This window comes from Acomys minous (genome assembly GCF_964271855.1).
Source record: "Acomys minous genome assembly, chromosome: 13".
Classification (NCBI taxonomy): Eukaryota; Metazoa; Chordata; class Mammalia; order Rodentia; family Muridae; genus Acomys; species Acomys minous.
In genome coordinates, this window is record NC_140495.1 from 60338300 (window position 1) to 60355050 (window position 16751).

At 54.5% G+C, this 16751-nt stretch overlaps 1 protein-coding gene across 1 annotated transcript in view; it reads right to left on the reverse strand.

Moving 5' to 3' along the window:
* Nucleotides 1-7590: 7590 nt before the first annotated feature.
* The window catches only part of TFEB (transcription factor EB), a 53342-nt gene continuing 44181 nt past the window's right edge, over nucleotides 7591-16751 (reverse strand). Inside the window, exons 2-9 of the mRNA XM_084753010.1 lie at nucleotides 14405-14633; nucleotides 14062-14316; nucleotides 13287-13367; nucleotides 11626-11746; nucleotides 11476-11532; nucleotides 10847-10922; nucleotides 10280-10427; nucleotides 7591-8681 (exon numbers count right to left, since the gene is read on the reverse strand). Of these exons, the coding sequence (XP_084609136.1) occupies nucleotides 8193-8681; nucleotides 10280-10427; nucleotides 10847-10922; nucleotides 11476-11532; nucleotides 11626-11746; nucleotides 13287-13367; nucleotides 14062-14316; nucleotides 14405-14611 (1434 nt within the window). The 5' untranslated portion in view covers nucleotides 14612-14633 and the 3' untranslated portion in view covers nucleotides 7591-8192. The remainder of the gene's footprint in view (nucleotides 8682-10279; nucleotides 10428-10846; nucleotides 10923-11475; nucleotides 11533-11625; nucleotides 11747-13286; nucleotides 13368-14061; nucleotides 14317-14404; nucleotides 14634-16751) is intronic.

The following is a 16751-nucleotide window of genomic DNA, read 5'->3' on the forward strand; positions in this document are numbered from 1 at the left end:
TAGCCCAGGCTGACCTCAAGGCCTCATGTAGCTAAGGATAGCCTTGAACTCCTGATATTCCTACACCTCCCAAGTAGTAGTATCACAGGTGTCTGTCATCCCCAGTTTATGTGGGGCTGGAGATCCTCCAACCTCCAACCTCATAACCCCATGTGTGCAACTGAGCTACGTCCCCAGCCCCTTTTGTGATTTGGCTTCTTGGGATTTTTATTTGTTTCCTTGTTTTTCAAGACAGGGTTTCTCTGTGTAGCCTTGGCTGTCCTGGAACTCACTCTGTAGACCAGGCTGGCCTCGAACTCACAGCGATCTGCCTGCTGAGTGCTGGGATTAAAGGTGTGGGCTCAAAACTTTTTAAAAAAGAGATACAATTTCTGTCTATCAGACTGGGTTTGAAATGAATCGATAGGCCAGAATGATCTTTCTGCCTCCACCTCCCAGGCGCCAGTATCACGGATGTGTGCCACTGTCTCTGGTTCCAATCATAGTTTTTGGTTGTTGTTTGTTTTTAACCTCAAGGTGACTCAAAAGGAATCATATGCAGTAAAAACCAGATTTATAATTGTGACTTTTGGCCTCTCCCTGAACTAGTTACTCAAAGATTGGTACTCATAGCTGGGCATGGTGGCAAACGCCTTTAATCCCAGCACTCATGAGGCAGAGGCAGGCAGGTCTCTGAGTCTGAGGGCAGCCTGGTCTACATAGCGAGTTCCAGGACAGCGAGGGCTACATAGACCCTGTCTCGAAAAACAATAATAACAACTACAAGAAGGAAGGGAGCGAGGAAGGGAAGGAGGGAGGAGGAGAAGGGAGAAAGGAAGAAAAAGATTGGTACTCACTAACTGGGCGTGGCGGCTTTAATCCCAGGCAGCGGCAGGTGGATCACTGTGAGTTCGAGGCCAGCCTGGTCTACAAAGTAGTGAGTCCAGGACAGCCAAAGCTACATAGAGAAACCCTGTCTCGAAAAACAAAACAAAACAAAAAGATTGGTACTCACCTATGCTGGATAGTTTTTATGTCAACTTGATACAAGCTAGGGTCGTCTGGAAAGAGAGACTGTCACTTGAGAAAGTGCTTTTGTCACCTGGCCTGCAGGCATGTCTGTGGGGCTTTTTTTTTTTCTGACTGATGAATGATACGAGAGGGCCCAGCCCACAGTGGGTGGTGCCACCCCTGGGCAGATAGTCCTGGATTCAGCTGAGCGTGCTGGCTCACCCCTTTAATTCCAGCACTTGGGAGACAAAGGCAGATGGCTCTCTGTGAGTCCAAGGCCAGCCTGATCTACAGAATGAGTTCCAGGACAACACAGTGAGACTCTGCCTCAGAAAAGGGAAGGAAGGGACAGCTAGCTGAGCAATTGCTGAGGAACAAGCCAGTAAGCAGCACCCCTCCATGGCCTCTGCATCAGCTCCTGCCTCCAGGTTCCTGCCCTGCTTGAGTTCCTGTCCTGGACGTCCTTCAGTGATGACCAGTGAGTGTCCTCTGGGCTATTTTTCCCAGAGATCACCACCTCCTCCTGAGACGCAGCCACCAGGTATATGGCCCTCTCTAAGCCTGTTTAATTCCTGGGTGTACCAAGGCTGCCCTGCTTATACTGCAAGAGGTGTGTGCAGCAATGCTATTGGCCCTGCATATGGAATGGGTGGTCCTACATCTTGGTTCTTCCAGACACTGTTGGTTGTTACTTATTGCTCTGGTGTGACCACTCACCTGGGCTAGGCACAGCTGAGTAGCCAAGGATGGTGCTGGTGCACAGGCAAACTGGCTATAGTCCAAAGCCTTCCTCCTCCCTGACCACCCAGTCTTAGGTGGGTGCCCCTGTTCTGCCTTCCACTGCCTCTCCTTGGTGCCTGTCTCATCCTGAAGAGCATCCTTTGCCAGGACACATACACCCCCCCCCACTTGTCATTGAGGTTGTGCCAGGCGTCATGCGCATTGCACCTGTACACACATTCAACCCTCTCTTCATCCCCATCTCACAGATAAGGAAACTGAGGCAGAGGCTAAGCAACAGCACGTTTCGATGGCCCTAGATGGAGAACCCAGGCAGTCAGAATGAGTCGATGCTTTTGACCCTGACTGTCATCATGTGCCTGACAGACACTGGGACGGGCAGGGTATGCATGGGACAAGAGTCTGAGAATTTTGTGGAGTTTCCCTTATATTGGTAAGTGGCTCTTTTCTTTCTTACTTAAAAAAAAAAGATTTATTTATTATTTATACAGTGTTCTTCTTGTGCGTGTGCCTTCAGGCTAGAAGAGGGCGCCAGCTCTCATTACAGATGGTCGTGAGCCATCATGTTGTTGCTGGGAGTTGAACTCAGGACCTTTGGAGGAACAGCCAATGCCCCTAACCTCTGAGCCATCTATCTCTCTAGCTCTCTTTCTTATTTAAAAAAATTTTTTTAAATTTTATACGTATCAGTGTTTTGCCTGCATATATGTAAGCGCATTTACTTGTGTGCCTCATGCCCACGAAGGTCAGAAGAGGATATCTGACCCCCTAGAAATGGGTGCAGATGGGTGCAGCCACCATATGGTGCTAGGAGCTGAATGTGGGGTAAGCATATGTACTCTTCTTGCAGAGAACCTGGATTCAGTTCCCAGCACCACATCTGGCCACTCACAACTACCTATAACTCCAGCTGCAGGGGATCTAACACGCTCTTCCTGACTCTGTAGATACCTGCGTCCACATGCAGACATACAAACACGCGCACATAACTTAAAACTTCAAGTAAGCACTTGAGAGCCTGGAGAAATGAATCAGTGATTAAGGGGACTAGGTGCTCTTCCACAGAACCGGGGTTCAAGTCCCAGCACCTGCATGGCAGCTCACAGCCACCTCTAACTCCAATCCCAGGAGATCCAATGCCCCCTTCTGGTCGTCCTATGCACAAGACATGCATAGTGCAGATATACAGTGGAAAGATGCGCACAGAAAATAAGATAAATCCATAAACAAAGTGACTGTGTCAAAAGATGAGAGTAGAAGAAGGGAGGGAGAGATGTGGGAAGAGGCAGTTAGTTGGGAAGGTGAGATATCCCACCCAGAAAACACAGTAGGCGTCTGATGCCTGCACGCTATGGGAGCAGGGAACTTTGTGTGGGTTTACATATGATGGAACACAGAACTTTCTGTGCTCATACGGAGTGTAATGGACAAGCTCTGCATGCGCAGGGCATGCTGGGAGCACATGCCCAGGCTTTGGGGATGAATGGGCAAGGCTGAGGGGTGTCTGCTGCCTGGAGTCAGAGGCTGTACTTATCTAGGTGGGGCTGCAGTTGAGGGGGCCTGGCTGGGGCCCAGGGGGTATCCCTGGCTGTCAGTCCCATGGTTGGCGGGGGACACCCCCACCAGTGGTGACTGAGCCTCTGCTCTCCCACCAGGCCTGCCAAAATACAGCAAGACAGGGTGTAATTACTAGCACTTACTGCGGCCATTACCTCCCCCCCCAGCTGCCGCCTGTGACACACGACCCGTCAGCTCAGCATTTGCACCATTAAGGAACCTCGTTAGCAATCCCAGCTCTGAAGCAAAATTACCCTCACTGCTCATTTCAAGATGTCATCAATTTTAATTTAGGGCCCAAAGATAGTACAATGGAAGGCCTTCCCTGGCCTGCCGCACACGGAGTGAGCCGGTGGGGGAGGGGCTGGGGGGGGCACGAGGAGCCAGGCCAAGGAGGGCATTGAGAGAAAGGGACAGAGGCAAGCAGAAGAAAAGGCAGAGTCAAGGAAAAAGCTTATCTCCCCCAACAAAGAACACCCCTAATCTAGAGCTTTCACTGGAACCCCCTTAAAAGGCAAGAGCAGTGGGGCTAGGGGCAGTGATTTCCCCCCAGGATGTCAGGAGAGTTAAAAGCAAAGTTTAGCTTCTCCTTCCCCCTTTAACTCCTACACCAGCCTGAGTCGATGCCCACTACAGATTGGGAAACTGAGGCACAGAGAGACTCTTGTCACGCAGCAAGCTGTGGCAGAGGCTACCACGGGATGCAGGGGCTCTTTGGCTTTGCGGCTTCTGGCCTTCTACCCAGATGCTGTGGCCTTGTGGAACAATCTCAGTTAACACATCTGGACATGGAGGGGCAGAGGTGGCCATGCCCCGGCCTCATGGACTGACTGCCAGGCCCCATCTGCAGGGGCCCTCACTCACTTGGCCTCTGCACCTTCAGACCTCTCTGCAGAATTGGGGTCCCATACCTGATGTTCCCTTCCTCCTCCTACAGGGGGAGTCTGCTCACTGTCACCTCTTCAGCTCCCCATAGGGTGTAGTGCACAGAGACAGTCCAGCCCTTTATCCATCTAATACCCAGCTAGCGGCAGCTCAACAGTTCAACAGTCCCCCCCTCCATGGTACCCTTCTAGCTGCAGGGGGCTCCCACCCTCCATTGCTCTAAGAATAGTTGGGGCTCCAGAATGACAATTTCAGCCTGTCTCCCAAGGGACAAAGTGATGTGTCACAAAGGCTTGTTGAATGGTTGTGTGACTGAAGCCAGGAACAAATGTGTCTGCTCGCTCGGGTCTCCCCAGGACAGAGACCTTAGCTTCACTTCACCAGTCCCAGAGCCACATGGGGCACACTCCACACCCCATAATAGTTTTGTGACCGGAAGAGCAAACGGCACATTCCGACTCCCCCCCCCCCCATGGTTGTCCAGATTGCCTGGCTTAAAGGATACATGGAGGATGGTGTTTCCAGCCAGCTCTGCCTGGCTGTCCTCTGGCATCATGCTCAGGCAAGATCTTATAGTCCACCAGCCTCAGTTTCCCCAAGTGAAAAGATTTCCCCTAGTCACTGTGGCATGAGGCTTGACACAAGCAGCAGGGAGTGGGCTGGGAATGCAGGCCAAAGAGCAGGGCACTGCCGATCACACCTGCCTCTGCCCCTTCTGAGCGTCTGCCTCCTCCCAACCCCCATCTGGCTGGCTAAGAGGAGTGAAAGGCCCTGTCGTCCTCACCTAGCCTGTGACAGGGTCCTCACAGCAGCCAGCTCATAGAAGACAGATCGCTGCCTTAATCACTCTGGAAAAGAACCCCAAGCCGATATAATATTATAATTAATTAATTCACTAAAAAGGTATTAAATTTCTCCCCCCCCCCCTGTGGATATCATCTGAATTCATTGACCTTTAGAAAAATCACCCTCTAATTGTAACCAGGTCCAAAACCATTTGCGGCCCATCCCTTCTACATTAATAATATCTTCCAGGACCTGGCTCTGGCTGCTTAAATATTGTATAAATTCCACTGCCCCCGCTCAGAAAAGAGAGCAAAGAAGACCAGAGTCCGGCAGGGACCAGGAGGGGATGGGGGCACGATCCTGGCTGGAGGCACTGGGGGGCGGAGCAGGAAGGACCTTAAAGGGTCTCTTTGCAGCCCCTGCAACGACCAGCCAGAGTATTCAGAGGGGTGGGGTTGGGCCTTGAGGCAGGGCAGGGGGGGGCAGGTGTCCCTGAAGTTAGGCCTCTGAGTGTGTCTGTGTGCGCATCTCTGTGTCTCACACCCTCAGCTTGTTGACAGTTACAGAACAGCAAATGCAGAAATAATGCCAAGACCGCCCTGAGAGCCCACTGCCTTTCACCCAGGCGTCTCTAGCTGGCAGGCGGCCACTCTCAGGGAAATCCAGAACTGGCCACCAGGGAGAAGGGAGCAGCTGGTGTGGACAGACAGACAGACATAGAAACTTGGGGCCCAGGGAATGGCATGCTACGCATATGCCTAGCTCTGCTCCCTCAGCTCCTTCCTTGGCTCCTCCCACATGGGATCCAAGGAAGCTATGGCTGCTGGGACCTCATCCCCCATGGTTTGTCCCCAAGGCCTTAAAGGAGGCTCTATCACTGAAAAGAAAGGGTCAGAGGGGTCATCTCTTCTTCAGAGCACACTCTGTAGTCATCTTTAACAAGACTGTCTCCTGCAGAAGTCCCATCTGGAAAGGACACAGACACACAGACACACAGACACACACACACACCTCAACCTAAGGGTGAATAGCATCATCCCTTTATTTAACTGGGGACAGTCATAACTCCTTTCCAGCCACAGGGTTTTTGCTAGCCATAAACATATCTCTCTCTCTCTCTCTCCCCCCTCTCCCCCCCCCAACTTCTCTCTCCTTCTCCAGAATACTCTGTGTAACAGCTCTGACTGTTCTGGAACTCGCTCTGTAGACCAGACCGGCCTCAAACTTAAAGCGATCCCCCTGCCTCTGCCTCCCAAGCGCTGGGATTAAAGGCGTGTGCCACCACCACCTGGCTTCAGATACACATTTCTTGGTGGCTTTTAAGTACTAGAGACACAGCAGTGAACATGAGCACCCCCAGGCAGGCTGGAAGCCGCCCAGGCAGTGTGGACAGCTCAGTCCTGAGACTGACTCCCCAGACTGCTGTTTGGGCCTGCACGCCCTCGTGTAGACAGAACCCCACTCGCATCCTGGTCCTGTCCAATGTGCCACCCTGACCTACACCAGGCAGCAGGCGGTGAACAAATTTAAGGCGCCCTGAGACTAGGAAGCTACAGGCCTTGGTGACAGGGGTAGCCTAGGACGGTTTTGAGGGGTTTTATGAGGAAGTAGGAGGCAGCTTCCTGCGACAGCCCCCCCCCCAAGGTGATGGAAATATCAGACCCATCAACAACTGAACGGCTGGCCCCAGGGTCTTTGGACCCCAAAATCTGTCTCCAGTTGACCTCAGCCTGAGTTCAGGGTTCACCACAAACGGTAACTTCCAGGCAATGAAGTAGGGCCCTGAACCAGAAGGAGATGTGCCCAGGATAACTCGGGCTCTACAAGGTCACCCACAGCTCCCTCTGACCTTGAGGTTAACCCTTCAGCTGAGCTGGCATAGTGCCTTTCCTCTTTCTGAACATTAATTGCCTCAATGTTGATCTGATCTCTCGTTCCATGAAGAGGAAAATTGCCCTCTTAGCCATTTTCATCCTGGGATTTTTTTTTTTTTTTAAATTCTTTTAAATTAGACTCCTTTGGCCTTTTAGGGCCTTTTGAAGGGGGAACCATTTTGGTCCCTGGCAAAAGATTCTTGAAAATCAAGGACCTAAGCAAAACCTACAAAGACCCTGCCTGGGTATCAGGGTTACTTCCCCATGCCAGAACTTGGAGCAAAGTGTGTCCTAAACCCACTTGGGGACAGTGCCAGAGCAGAAAGCAGGTGAGCCCACACCTGTGACTTCTTACTCCCGCCTACCCAAACCTAGTTCACCTGGGTCCCTTTCCCATAGCTGTGAGGACAGAGCCCGGGTCTCCAGCTGGTCTGTAGTTACCCAGGTGAGAAGAACGGGGGTGGAACCGGCCAGCCAGAGCAAAACAGCCTAAGAAGACGCAGAAGGCAGGCAGGCCTGCCCACAGCCACCACCACAGCACTGTTCAGACCTCAGCTAGAGGTATGGGACCAGCATGGCTGCAGCGCCACCGTGTGGCCTTAGTGAGACAATGCTCCAAGCCGCAGACTATAAAAGGGAGAGCCTCCGTCACATCATCCTCAAGGGTTGCTTGAACTCTGAATCCAGGAAGGGGCCCACTGGGCTGGTTCCCCACTGTTGTGGGCTGAGGCCGCACTGCAGAGGCAGGACACCACTGTACAAAGCACAGTGTTTACTAAAGGCACAAAGTGGGAGGTCCGGGGGTGGGGGTGCTTTCCACCCTGAACCCCGACTCCTCTTCTGGCCACCCCACCCTCATACCACCAGGGGAGAGCTGTTAGCACCAAAGGGGGGTGGGTGCCCAACCTGTGGGGGAAGTATCAGGCTGGGGGACAGGCTGGGTGCCATCTAGTCCCAGGAAGGCAGGCGTAGGCACCCCGAGACCAGCTGCTGCCTCAGGGGTACTTTTTGTACCTCCTAATCCAAAATGTCCTTCAAGGGAGGGCCCAGGCTCAGAAGAGAGGGCCTCCCCTGCCAGGCTTTCTTATTTCTCATCCACTTCACCCTTGTTCTTCCCCATCACAATTCATAGTACTGCCCCCCACAAGAGGGGGGCCCTAAGCCGGATGGGCGGGCTTCTCCTGCCCCACCGGCTGCCAGGCAGGCACTAAGTCCAAACAGGGGGCCAACCAAGGGGAAGGAGGAGAGGCAGCGTAGGCAGCCACGTCACACCGAGTGCAGCCTGAGGGATGGGAGGGCTCTGTCCCGGCCTCCCAGCCCCCAGGCAGCCCCTGCTCCTTGGCACAGGGGCAGCCAGCGTCACAGAACGTCGCCCTCTTCCATGCTGAAGCTGCTCCGACGGCTGCTGGCCTTGGAGGCCTCAGGGGACATGGTGGAGAAGAGGGGGTCGGAGGCCAGGGGGAGCAGGGAGTCGTCTAAAAGCATCAAGTCCAGATCCCTCTTGGACAGGTTGGGGAATGGGGAGTCATGCTCCGTTCCCAGGGGGTCAGGGTACCCTGTGGGGCCCTCATCGCCCCCACCCCCAAAGCTCAGGCCATGGCTGAAGTCCAGGTGACGAAATGGGGACTGTGGCTGGGCGGCTGCGGGCATCGGGGCCTGGGGAGGGAGAGGCGGCATCGGCTCAGGGTCAGGGACCTCGGGGACCTCAGGCCCCAGCATCAGAGCCTCCCCCTGGCCATCTTCGCTGGGCAGCTCTTGTTTCACCACCTGCTGGGCCAGCTCAGCCATGTTCACACCGGACGGTGAGGTGGTGGGAAGGCCGTGCACTCGCGCCTGCATCTCCAGCTCCTGTTGGCGACAGATGGAGTGATGAGGTACACATGGTACCAGCTCCAGGCTAACCCTCCCTGTACCCCCTCTTGCCTCCCACCTGTGACACTCAAGACCACAGCTGGAGGAAAAGCAAGCAGAGGGCAGCTTGAGTCTAGACCAAGAGCTCCCACCTCTTCACGCTCTAAGTCATAGCTGGTCAGGAACTTGTGAAGCTGCCATAGCACACCTTGGCCAGCTCTTGCTCAAAAATTTAAATTAAGATGGACAGCTGGTCAGCAGGGGGTGGGGACAGAAATGACCAAAATGTATTTTGCCTGTATTAAGGTCAATGTTTTTCATCCGCCGAGTGTCTAGGTGTGCTAGGTGGGGGTGGGACTGCTACCGCCCACCATGCAAACCACAGTTTAAATAAAACCTGTGGCTCATGGCGCACACCTTTAATCCCAGCACTTGGGAGGTAGAGGCAGCTGAGGGTTCGAGGCCAGCCTGGTCTACAAAGCAACTCCAGGACAGTCAAGGCTAACACAGAGAGACCATCTCGAAAAAACAAAAAACAAACCCCCACCCACCCCCAAAATAACCTGTGGCTCAGTTGTCCTTTGTCTAGAGCGGTGTGCTTCTCAACCTGTGGGTCGTGACCCTTTGGACAAACCTCTACCATCTCAAGTATTTACATTATGATTCATAACTAGCAAAATCACAGTTATGAAATAGCAACAAAAATGATTTTATGGTTGGGAGTCACCATAACATGAGGAACTGTATTAAAGGGTCGCAGCTTTAGCAAGGTTGAGAACCACTGCTGTACAGGACCAGCCTTGGGTGGTCCTCAATACAACCAGGAATAAGAGTTGCAGGTCCAGTGAGACACTGATCCTCCAGGCCTCCGTCCCCTGTTGAGTCCTTGTGCTGTGAGTCCGACTATACCTTGCAGACACCGGGGGCAGGGCAGCATTCCTGCTTAGGTGCAGTGTGTACTTTGAATTGCCCAAGGGTACATGAGCAGAGGTGACTGTAGCACCTTATCAGAGACCTGCAGAGTCAGGCACTGTGGTGTGTACCTGTAATCCCAGCACTGGCAGGGCTGAGACAGGAGGGACTATGATTTCCAGGCCAGCCTGCTCTACAAGGAGAAATCTTTGTCTCAAAAAAATAAAAAATTCTTTTTAAAAGTAGGGCAACACACGACTACATGACTTTAAGAGAGCTAGACCTAGCTGGGTGTGGAGGCTGTATGATCCCGGCACTTCGGAGGCATGGGAGTCTGAGCTCAGGGCCAGCCTGGTCTATAGAGCTAGTTCTAGGATTGTCAAGGCTACACAAACTCTTGTCTTGAGAGAAAGGGGGGAGGGGGGAGAGCAGTAGACCTGTCTGTTTGATCCCCAATGTGGACTGCAAAACGAGGGTCTCACGGAAAGGAACCCTCTGCTATCTACTGCTGGAGGAACTGGGCTCATTTTTCACCAAGGCATCACACCCCAACTGATAATGCTTGCTCCCTATGGGCATCCTTTCCAGGTCTCCAACTTGAGATGTGTAAACCCTGCCCCAGGGCCTGGGAGCCAGATCAGATCAGTGAGAGCCACCCAAGGAGTCCCGAGTCGGGGCCAGACCTGGATGCGGAGCCAGAGCTGTTTGTTGGTCATCTCCAGGCGCCGAGAGTGGTTCTCCAGCTCCCGGGACTTCTGCAGGTCCTTCTGCATCCTCCGGATGTAGTCCACAGAGGCCTTGAGGATGGTGCCCTTGTTCCAGCGCACATCCCTTCAGCCACAGCCAGGAGGAGGAGTCAGAGGTGCACACCCAGAGGCCTGGCCGGGGCCCTCCGACACTAGGCTTGGGTCCGAGTCCCAGCTGCCCCCACCCCTGCCCATACCTAGCCTAGTAGAAGGGGCGTTGGTCCTCAATAATCCTTGGGCTCAAGTAATGTGCCCACCCATGCCATCTTCCCATCTTCAGCTTTCCCTCCCTCCCTGCATCTCTCTCCTTTCCATCAAGGAAGGGCCCCCAGACACTGCCCCCACCACCCTGCCACCCAGGAAGTTCTCCTTCCTGACAGAAGCTGTCTTGACCCAGCAGAGGCAGGAACCTTCTCTTCTCAACCACTGGCCTTGGCAATTGGGAACTGGCAACGCCTGCAGCCGCTGCCTAGCCCAGCCCCCTCCCTCCAGAACCCTGCTCACAGGTCATTGGCCTTGGGGATCAGCATTCCCAGCTCCTTGATTCGGTCATTGATGTTGAACCTGCGCCTCCTCTCAACTACAGATTAAGATTCCAAAGGGTTTGGTTAGAAAGGCGGGACCCCCACCTAAAAGCCCCAACCTAACGTGGGCACCCCATAGAAGATCTTAGTGTAGAATAAGAGGGATCCAAGGTCCGATATGGTGGCCAAGCCTTTAATCCCAGCAGGGGCAGGTGGATCTCGGTAATTTTGAGGCCAGCCTGGGCTATATAGAGACCCTTTCTCAAATAATAAAACCAAACAACAACAAAAAAGCTGGTAGCTGAGGAGGGTCTGGGTGCAAGTCTGGATAATTAGAGGGCAGGTCAGGAGACCTGCTTAGCCTCTAGCAAGAGAGCTGCCTGGAGCAACCTCCTTCACTCCTAGTGCCCCAGGGCCTGAAGAGTGAACTCTGCTGGGCTGGAAAGCTCACGAATATTGTTTCCAGCAGCCCCTCCCACTTTCCTAAAAAGCCTAGAAGGAGAGAGAGGGATGACTTCACCAGCCTTGGAGCATATGGGTCTCCGAAACTAGGAACTCGGGTGCAGAGGCTGGAGTGGGGGTGATGAGGGAGGGGCCAGCAGGACTCACTTAGGTTATGATTGTCTTTCTTCTGTCGCTCCTTGGCCAGGGCGCGGCTCTCAGCGTCTGGGGGCCAGAGAAGGGGAGATAAGGTGGGGAGAAGGGAGGAAGAAAAGAAGACGGGGAGCCCCCAAGGGTAAGGAGAAAGGACAGAGGTACCTGTGAGCTCTCTCTTCTGGGTCAGGTCGGCAGGGCAGGAGCTGCTGGTGACGCCTACCAGGGAGGCTGTGACCTGGGGGTCACTGCTGTACACATTCAGGTGGCTGCTGGACAGGGGTAACTGTGAGGGAAGGGGTAGAGGGGGGCTTGGTGAGTCCTCACCAGGACCAGGTGCCAGGAGCAGCCTTTCTCAGCAATGTGAAAATCCATCCCACCCCGCTCCAGGATTCACAGCCCTGCCCTCAGGAGCCCCTCAGGCTAGGGTGGAGAAGGAACCTAGGACAATGGCATCAGGCTTAGGCTATAGAAGCCCTAGGGAGGGGCTCAGGCAATTTGGAAGGTTCTGCAAGGTTCCCTGAGAGTATGGAACGTGGCAGGGGCGTGGAAGGTTGTATATTAGGCAGGGTTGACACACTGGTTCCTACCACAGAGGCAGCCACAGGCCTAGAGACCCACTGCATAGACAGGAGCCACTGGGGCAGCCCAGCTTCCTGGCCTCTGCCTCCTGCTCAGCTACCTGGCAGTGCCACCAGGACAGGAGGGAGTAAAGAGTGAGTACCCCCTCCAGGGCTTTCTCTAGGTGTCATGGCAACACCCAATACACTGCTCAAGCCAGAGGAACCAGAGGTATTAGGTGAGCCTAAAGAAAGGCAGCGGCCTCCAGCCTCCAGCAGGCCAGATAATTGTTGTTGTCATCTATTTTTCACGTTTAAATTGTGTGTGTGTGTGTGTGTGTGTGTGTGTGTGTGTGTCTGTGCACGTGAGTTTGTACAGCGCCCATCGTTCGTAGGAGGGCACTGGTTCCCAAGAGCTTGAGTTACAGGTCACTGTAACGGGCTGACATGGCTGCAAGGAACGAAACTCAGGCTCTCTGAGTCTTTTCTCCAGCCCCACCCTCTCTCCCTTCTAATCTCCTCACACCCTGTGGGTGGTATCACCCCCATTTTGCAACTGAGTAGACAGGGGAGCCAGAACGGTAGAGGAACTCCCCAAGGCGGTCACCACAGAAACCTCAGGTTTCTTGACCCTAACCCAGGCTCCTCATCTGCTTCTTATGCCTCCCCACCCCCGCCCCCCAACGCCACCCCAAGCCAAGGAGACCCATAGAATGATCATGCAGACAAGCCCATGAGAGGGAGAGGCCCTGCGGTTGGGGACAAGGCCAGCCCCATCAAGTGAGTGACACAGAACTTTGGCGGCGGGCACAGTGGAGGAAGGATCCATATCCTCACAGGAACGTCGGCGCTGGGATGCCTGCCTTTGGACATGCTGAAGCTCTGGAAGGTTCTCCAGCCTCCTCTCTATCCCACTCACGGACCTCACACTGAGACTGCCTCAATATACACACTGGCTGAGGTTGAGGCAAGTCTTTTTTCTTCTTCTGAGGCAAGCTCCAACTGCCCTAGAACTCACTATGGAACTGAGCTGGCCTCAAAAGTCACAGACACCTGCCTCTCCTAGGCTCTGCCTCCCAAGTGCTGGAGTTAAACATACCCAGCATGTCTTTCTTGACTCCGTTCTACTTGGACCCTGAGTCCCTGTCATGGTACTTGACGGAGGTGACTCTTGTCTCCACAGACACACCACTTCGGCTCTGAGAACTCTCTCCAGCCGGGGACCCACTGTGTGTGTCGCCCCACTACCCGCCAGCCCAAGAATACCGTGTTAGGCATCTGCATTTCAGGGTTGATGTAGCCCAGCACGTTGTCCAAGCGCATAATGTTGTCGATGACATCATCAAACTAGAAAAGAGAAAAGTCCACCTGGGGATGGCCCACCTGAAGAGGGGCAGCTGTTCCCTGCCACAGCGCCACCTCAGGCAACCTGCTCAACTGGAGAAGGAGGAAATGGACCGGAGGGTCCTACAACTGAGCCCAAGGCCAGTTTAGGCTTGTCCCCAGGAATCCCGTGCCTAGGAGTTCCTGACACACCTACCCAGGGCTGGGAGCACTGGGCTTTCCTATCCACAGCAGAGGTAGTTTGCTTTGGTTTTTCGAGACAGGGTCTCTCTGTGTAGCCTTGGCTGTCCTGGACTCACATTATAGACCAGGCTGGCCTCGAACTCACAGCGATCCACCTGCCTATGCCTCCCGAGTGCTGGGATTAAAGGCGTGCGCCACCACGCCCAGCGAGACAGGATTTCTCAATGTTATTTTGGCTGTCCTGGACTCCCTTTGTAGGCCAGTCTTGCCTCGAATTCACAGTGATTTTCCTGCCTCTGCCTCCCGGGCGCTGGGATTAAAGGCCTGCGCCACCACGCCCAGCTCCCAGCATAGCTAAAGGAGGTGGTAATAAGTCTCCTCAAACCAGAGCAACCTGAGAACAGGGCTGCGCCTCCCTCAGCCTGGAGCTCCCTAGTGACACCTCTGCTTCTGCCATCAGGACCAGACTTTTTCCAGACTACCCGACACCACCCCTCAGGCAGCCCTCACTCACCTCTTTCTCAGGATTGGAGCTGATGTGCAGCATGGCCATTGGACTGTTGGGGGCACTGTTGCCGGCCGAGGCGGGCAGTACATGTCCAGCTCGCACCCCGGGGGATGCTGCTGGTGGAGGCTTTGGGGAGCCTTGGGCTGGGCTGACGTGGGCAGCAAACTTGTTCCCGTAGGTTTCAGACAGGTACTCCCGAACCTTCTGGTGCTGCGACTGCTGCAGGTGGTAGGAGGTGGGGTTCTCCAGATAGGACTGCACCTGGGGAAGGGGATGGCACAGCTGTGGAGGGAGCTGGGACTCCTCTCTGGGAAACGGGGACGGACGCAGGTCCAGGCAGAGGCCCTACCTTCAGCACCTCCCCAGGCACAGGTGGTGGCGACTGGAAGTGGACTGGGGTGTTGATGGCTGGGGTGGGTGGCCCTCCCAGCTGCTGCTGCTGCTGCTGCTGTTGCATGTAATGCATGACGGCTTGCTGCTGCATGCGTTCCCGCTGCTCCTCCTGCTGCGCCTGCTCCCGCATGAGCTGCATACGCAGCCCGATGCGCGATGCCATGGCAGCTGCTGGTTCGGCCTCCCTGCAGTCGAGGGGAGACAGGTCCATGAAGTAGTCACCATCTTCACAATCTCTAAACGGGGGCTGGCATAAGTACGGCTGCTCCCACTGTGCGTAAGGGGAAACTGAGTCCGGACAGAAGGGATTTGCCCAGGGCCACTGAGCGAGCTGAGCCATGAGTCCAAGTTCCCTGATGTCTAGACCAGAAGCGAAGACTGTTCCACCTGATCCCTTGCTGTCACATCCACATCCTCACTATTTCATACCTGGCCTCAGCTCCAGCCCCTCTCCTGCCCCTCCCCAGCCCAGCCCACACCACGCCTCCTCCTGGAGGGCCCAGGAGCCTCCAGATGCTCAGATTCCCTCTGTGTTCCTCCCCCACCATCTGCTCACAGCTCCATCACCCTGAGTTCCTGCTCTGCTCTCTGCCTAGAACTCTCCATGGCTCCCAGGTCTTCAGCGCAAAAGCCTAAGCCCTTAAAGGGACCCTAATGGCCCTCTGTAATCTGCTGCGCCTTCGTGGGGCCCCCTTAGACATCCCACCCCCAACATGCTTCTCCCCCTGTTCTAGCTACTCCAACCACACCTCCACTTTAAGCTATCCTTCAAACACCCCAGGCATGCTTCCGCCTCTGGCCTTTGCACTTGCTGTTCCCTCCACCTGGAAAGCTCTTTCGACAGGTGTCATCGAAGCTCCATTCTAAACCTCCTCCAAGACTAATGTCACCTTAGGGTGCTGTTTCAGGACCACTGTGTTAAAACAACATCCCCCCATTGCCCCCATCCCGCCTGCTTCTCTCTATCAGATGCCACCATCTAAGACAGAGCTTAGAAGCATTTCTGCTTATTACACTTGTTAATTGTATTCGCAGTCTGTCCCTTACCAGGAATGCGAGTGCCCTGAGGGGACACATTTCATCTGTTTGTTTACTGCTGCACCGGCGGCCTCTAGCCACTGGGGCATGGAAGACAGAAGCCATTGGGTGAAGAGAATGAGGTAAATGGATCTTAAGCATGAACCAGGCCCTGGAGATATAGTTCTCCCGCCGCCCCCACCCCCACCTCCAGCTCTTGGATCCCACAATCTCACAGAGAAAGAAGGGCTCACAGGCAGGCATGGTCCTGGGCAAAAGGGCCACTCCAGGGCTCCTCACTGCTTGGAGCTCGACCCACTGTGGGAAGGTGTGTCTGAGGCCCTCAAACCTAGGCTGGAAGGTGGGAGGGTGACACAGCGAGTCCAGCAACCGGGCCTGCTCTGTCCCTAGTTCACTGAATGAGTGGGCAAGTCCTTTCCCCTCACTGGGTCACAAATAAAGGAGCAGAACCCAGAGAGTTCTCAGGGACAGGCCAAGCCTGAGAGGCACAGGCCCGGGGTGGGGGTGGGGGAATCTGAGTATCACAGAGGAGAGTTAGGGACTGGAGAGATTCGGCAAGATCCAGCACCATGGCTGAAAAAGGGTTTTCCCATATGGCTGACGGAGGCAGAGCCCTGGTTCTCACTTCTGTGACCTTGGGCAAGCCGTTTCATCTCCTGGAGCCTCAGTTTCCCCCTCTGTGAGCATTTTACTGCCTTCAGTAAAAACTGTAAGGTTTGAGCACTGCCTAGCAGTCTGAGTGCACAGGACTGGTACAATCTAGCCAGCACCTTCAAACTGGGACCCAAGACCTCCGTGGGCCCCATCGGGAAGCTGTGCTCAGCCGCAAAGCACGCTCTTTTCATAAAGAAGGGAAAAGCAGAGGCACAGCAAAGTTTCATGCTGGGGAGGAGACAGTGATATGAAGGAAGGGCTGGAGGCCGGAGTTGTCCTCAATTGTGTAATTGGTTGATCCAGGACCAGGTCATGGATCCCCAATCAAGACCCTAATGCGAAGGGGGGAGGGGGGACGGGACCATCCACCATCCCTGCTGTCCTGCAGCACGCAGTGGCCACTTCATCTTCTTTCATCCTCTGCCCAGTGGAGAGGCCGGAGCAACCCAATGGTGTAAAGAGCAGCCCCCGACAACCCAGGCACTGATACCTGCCCTTCCCCCACTCTGTAGCAGCCACCAGCTGCAGCCTCCACTCCCTTTCTCTAGCTCCTACAGAGGGGAGTCCCTGTCTTCACACCACAGCCCATCCATCACACTGGCAAACAGACC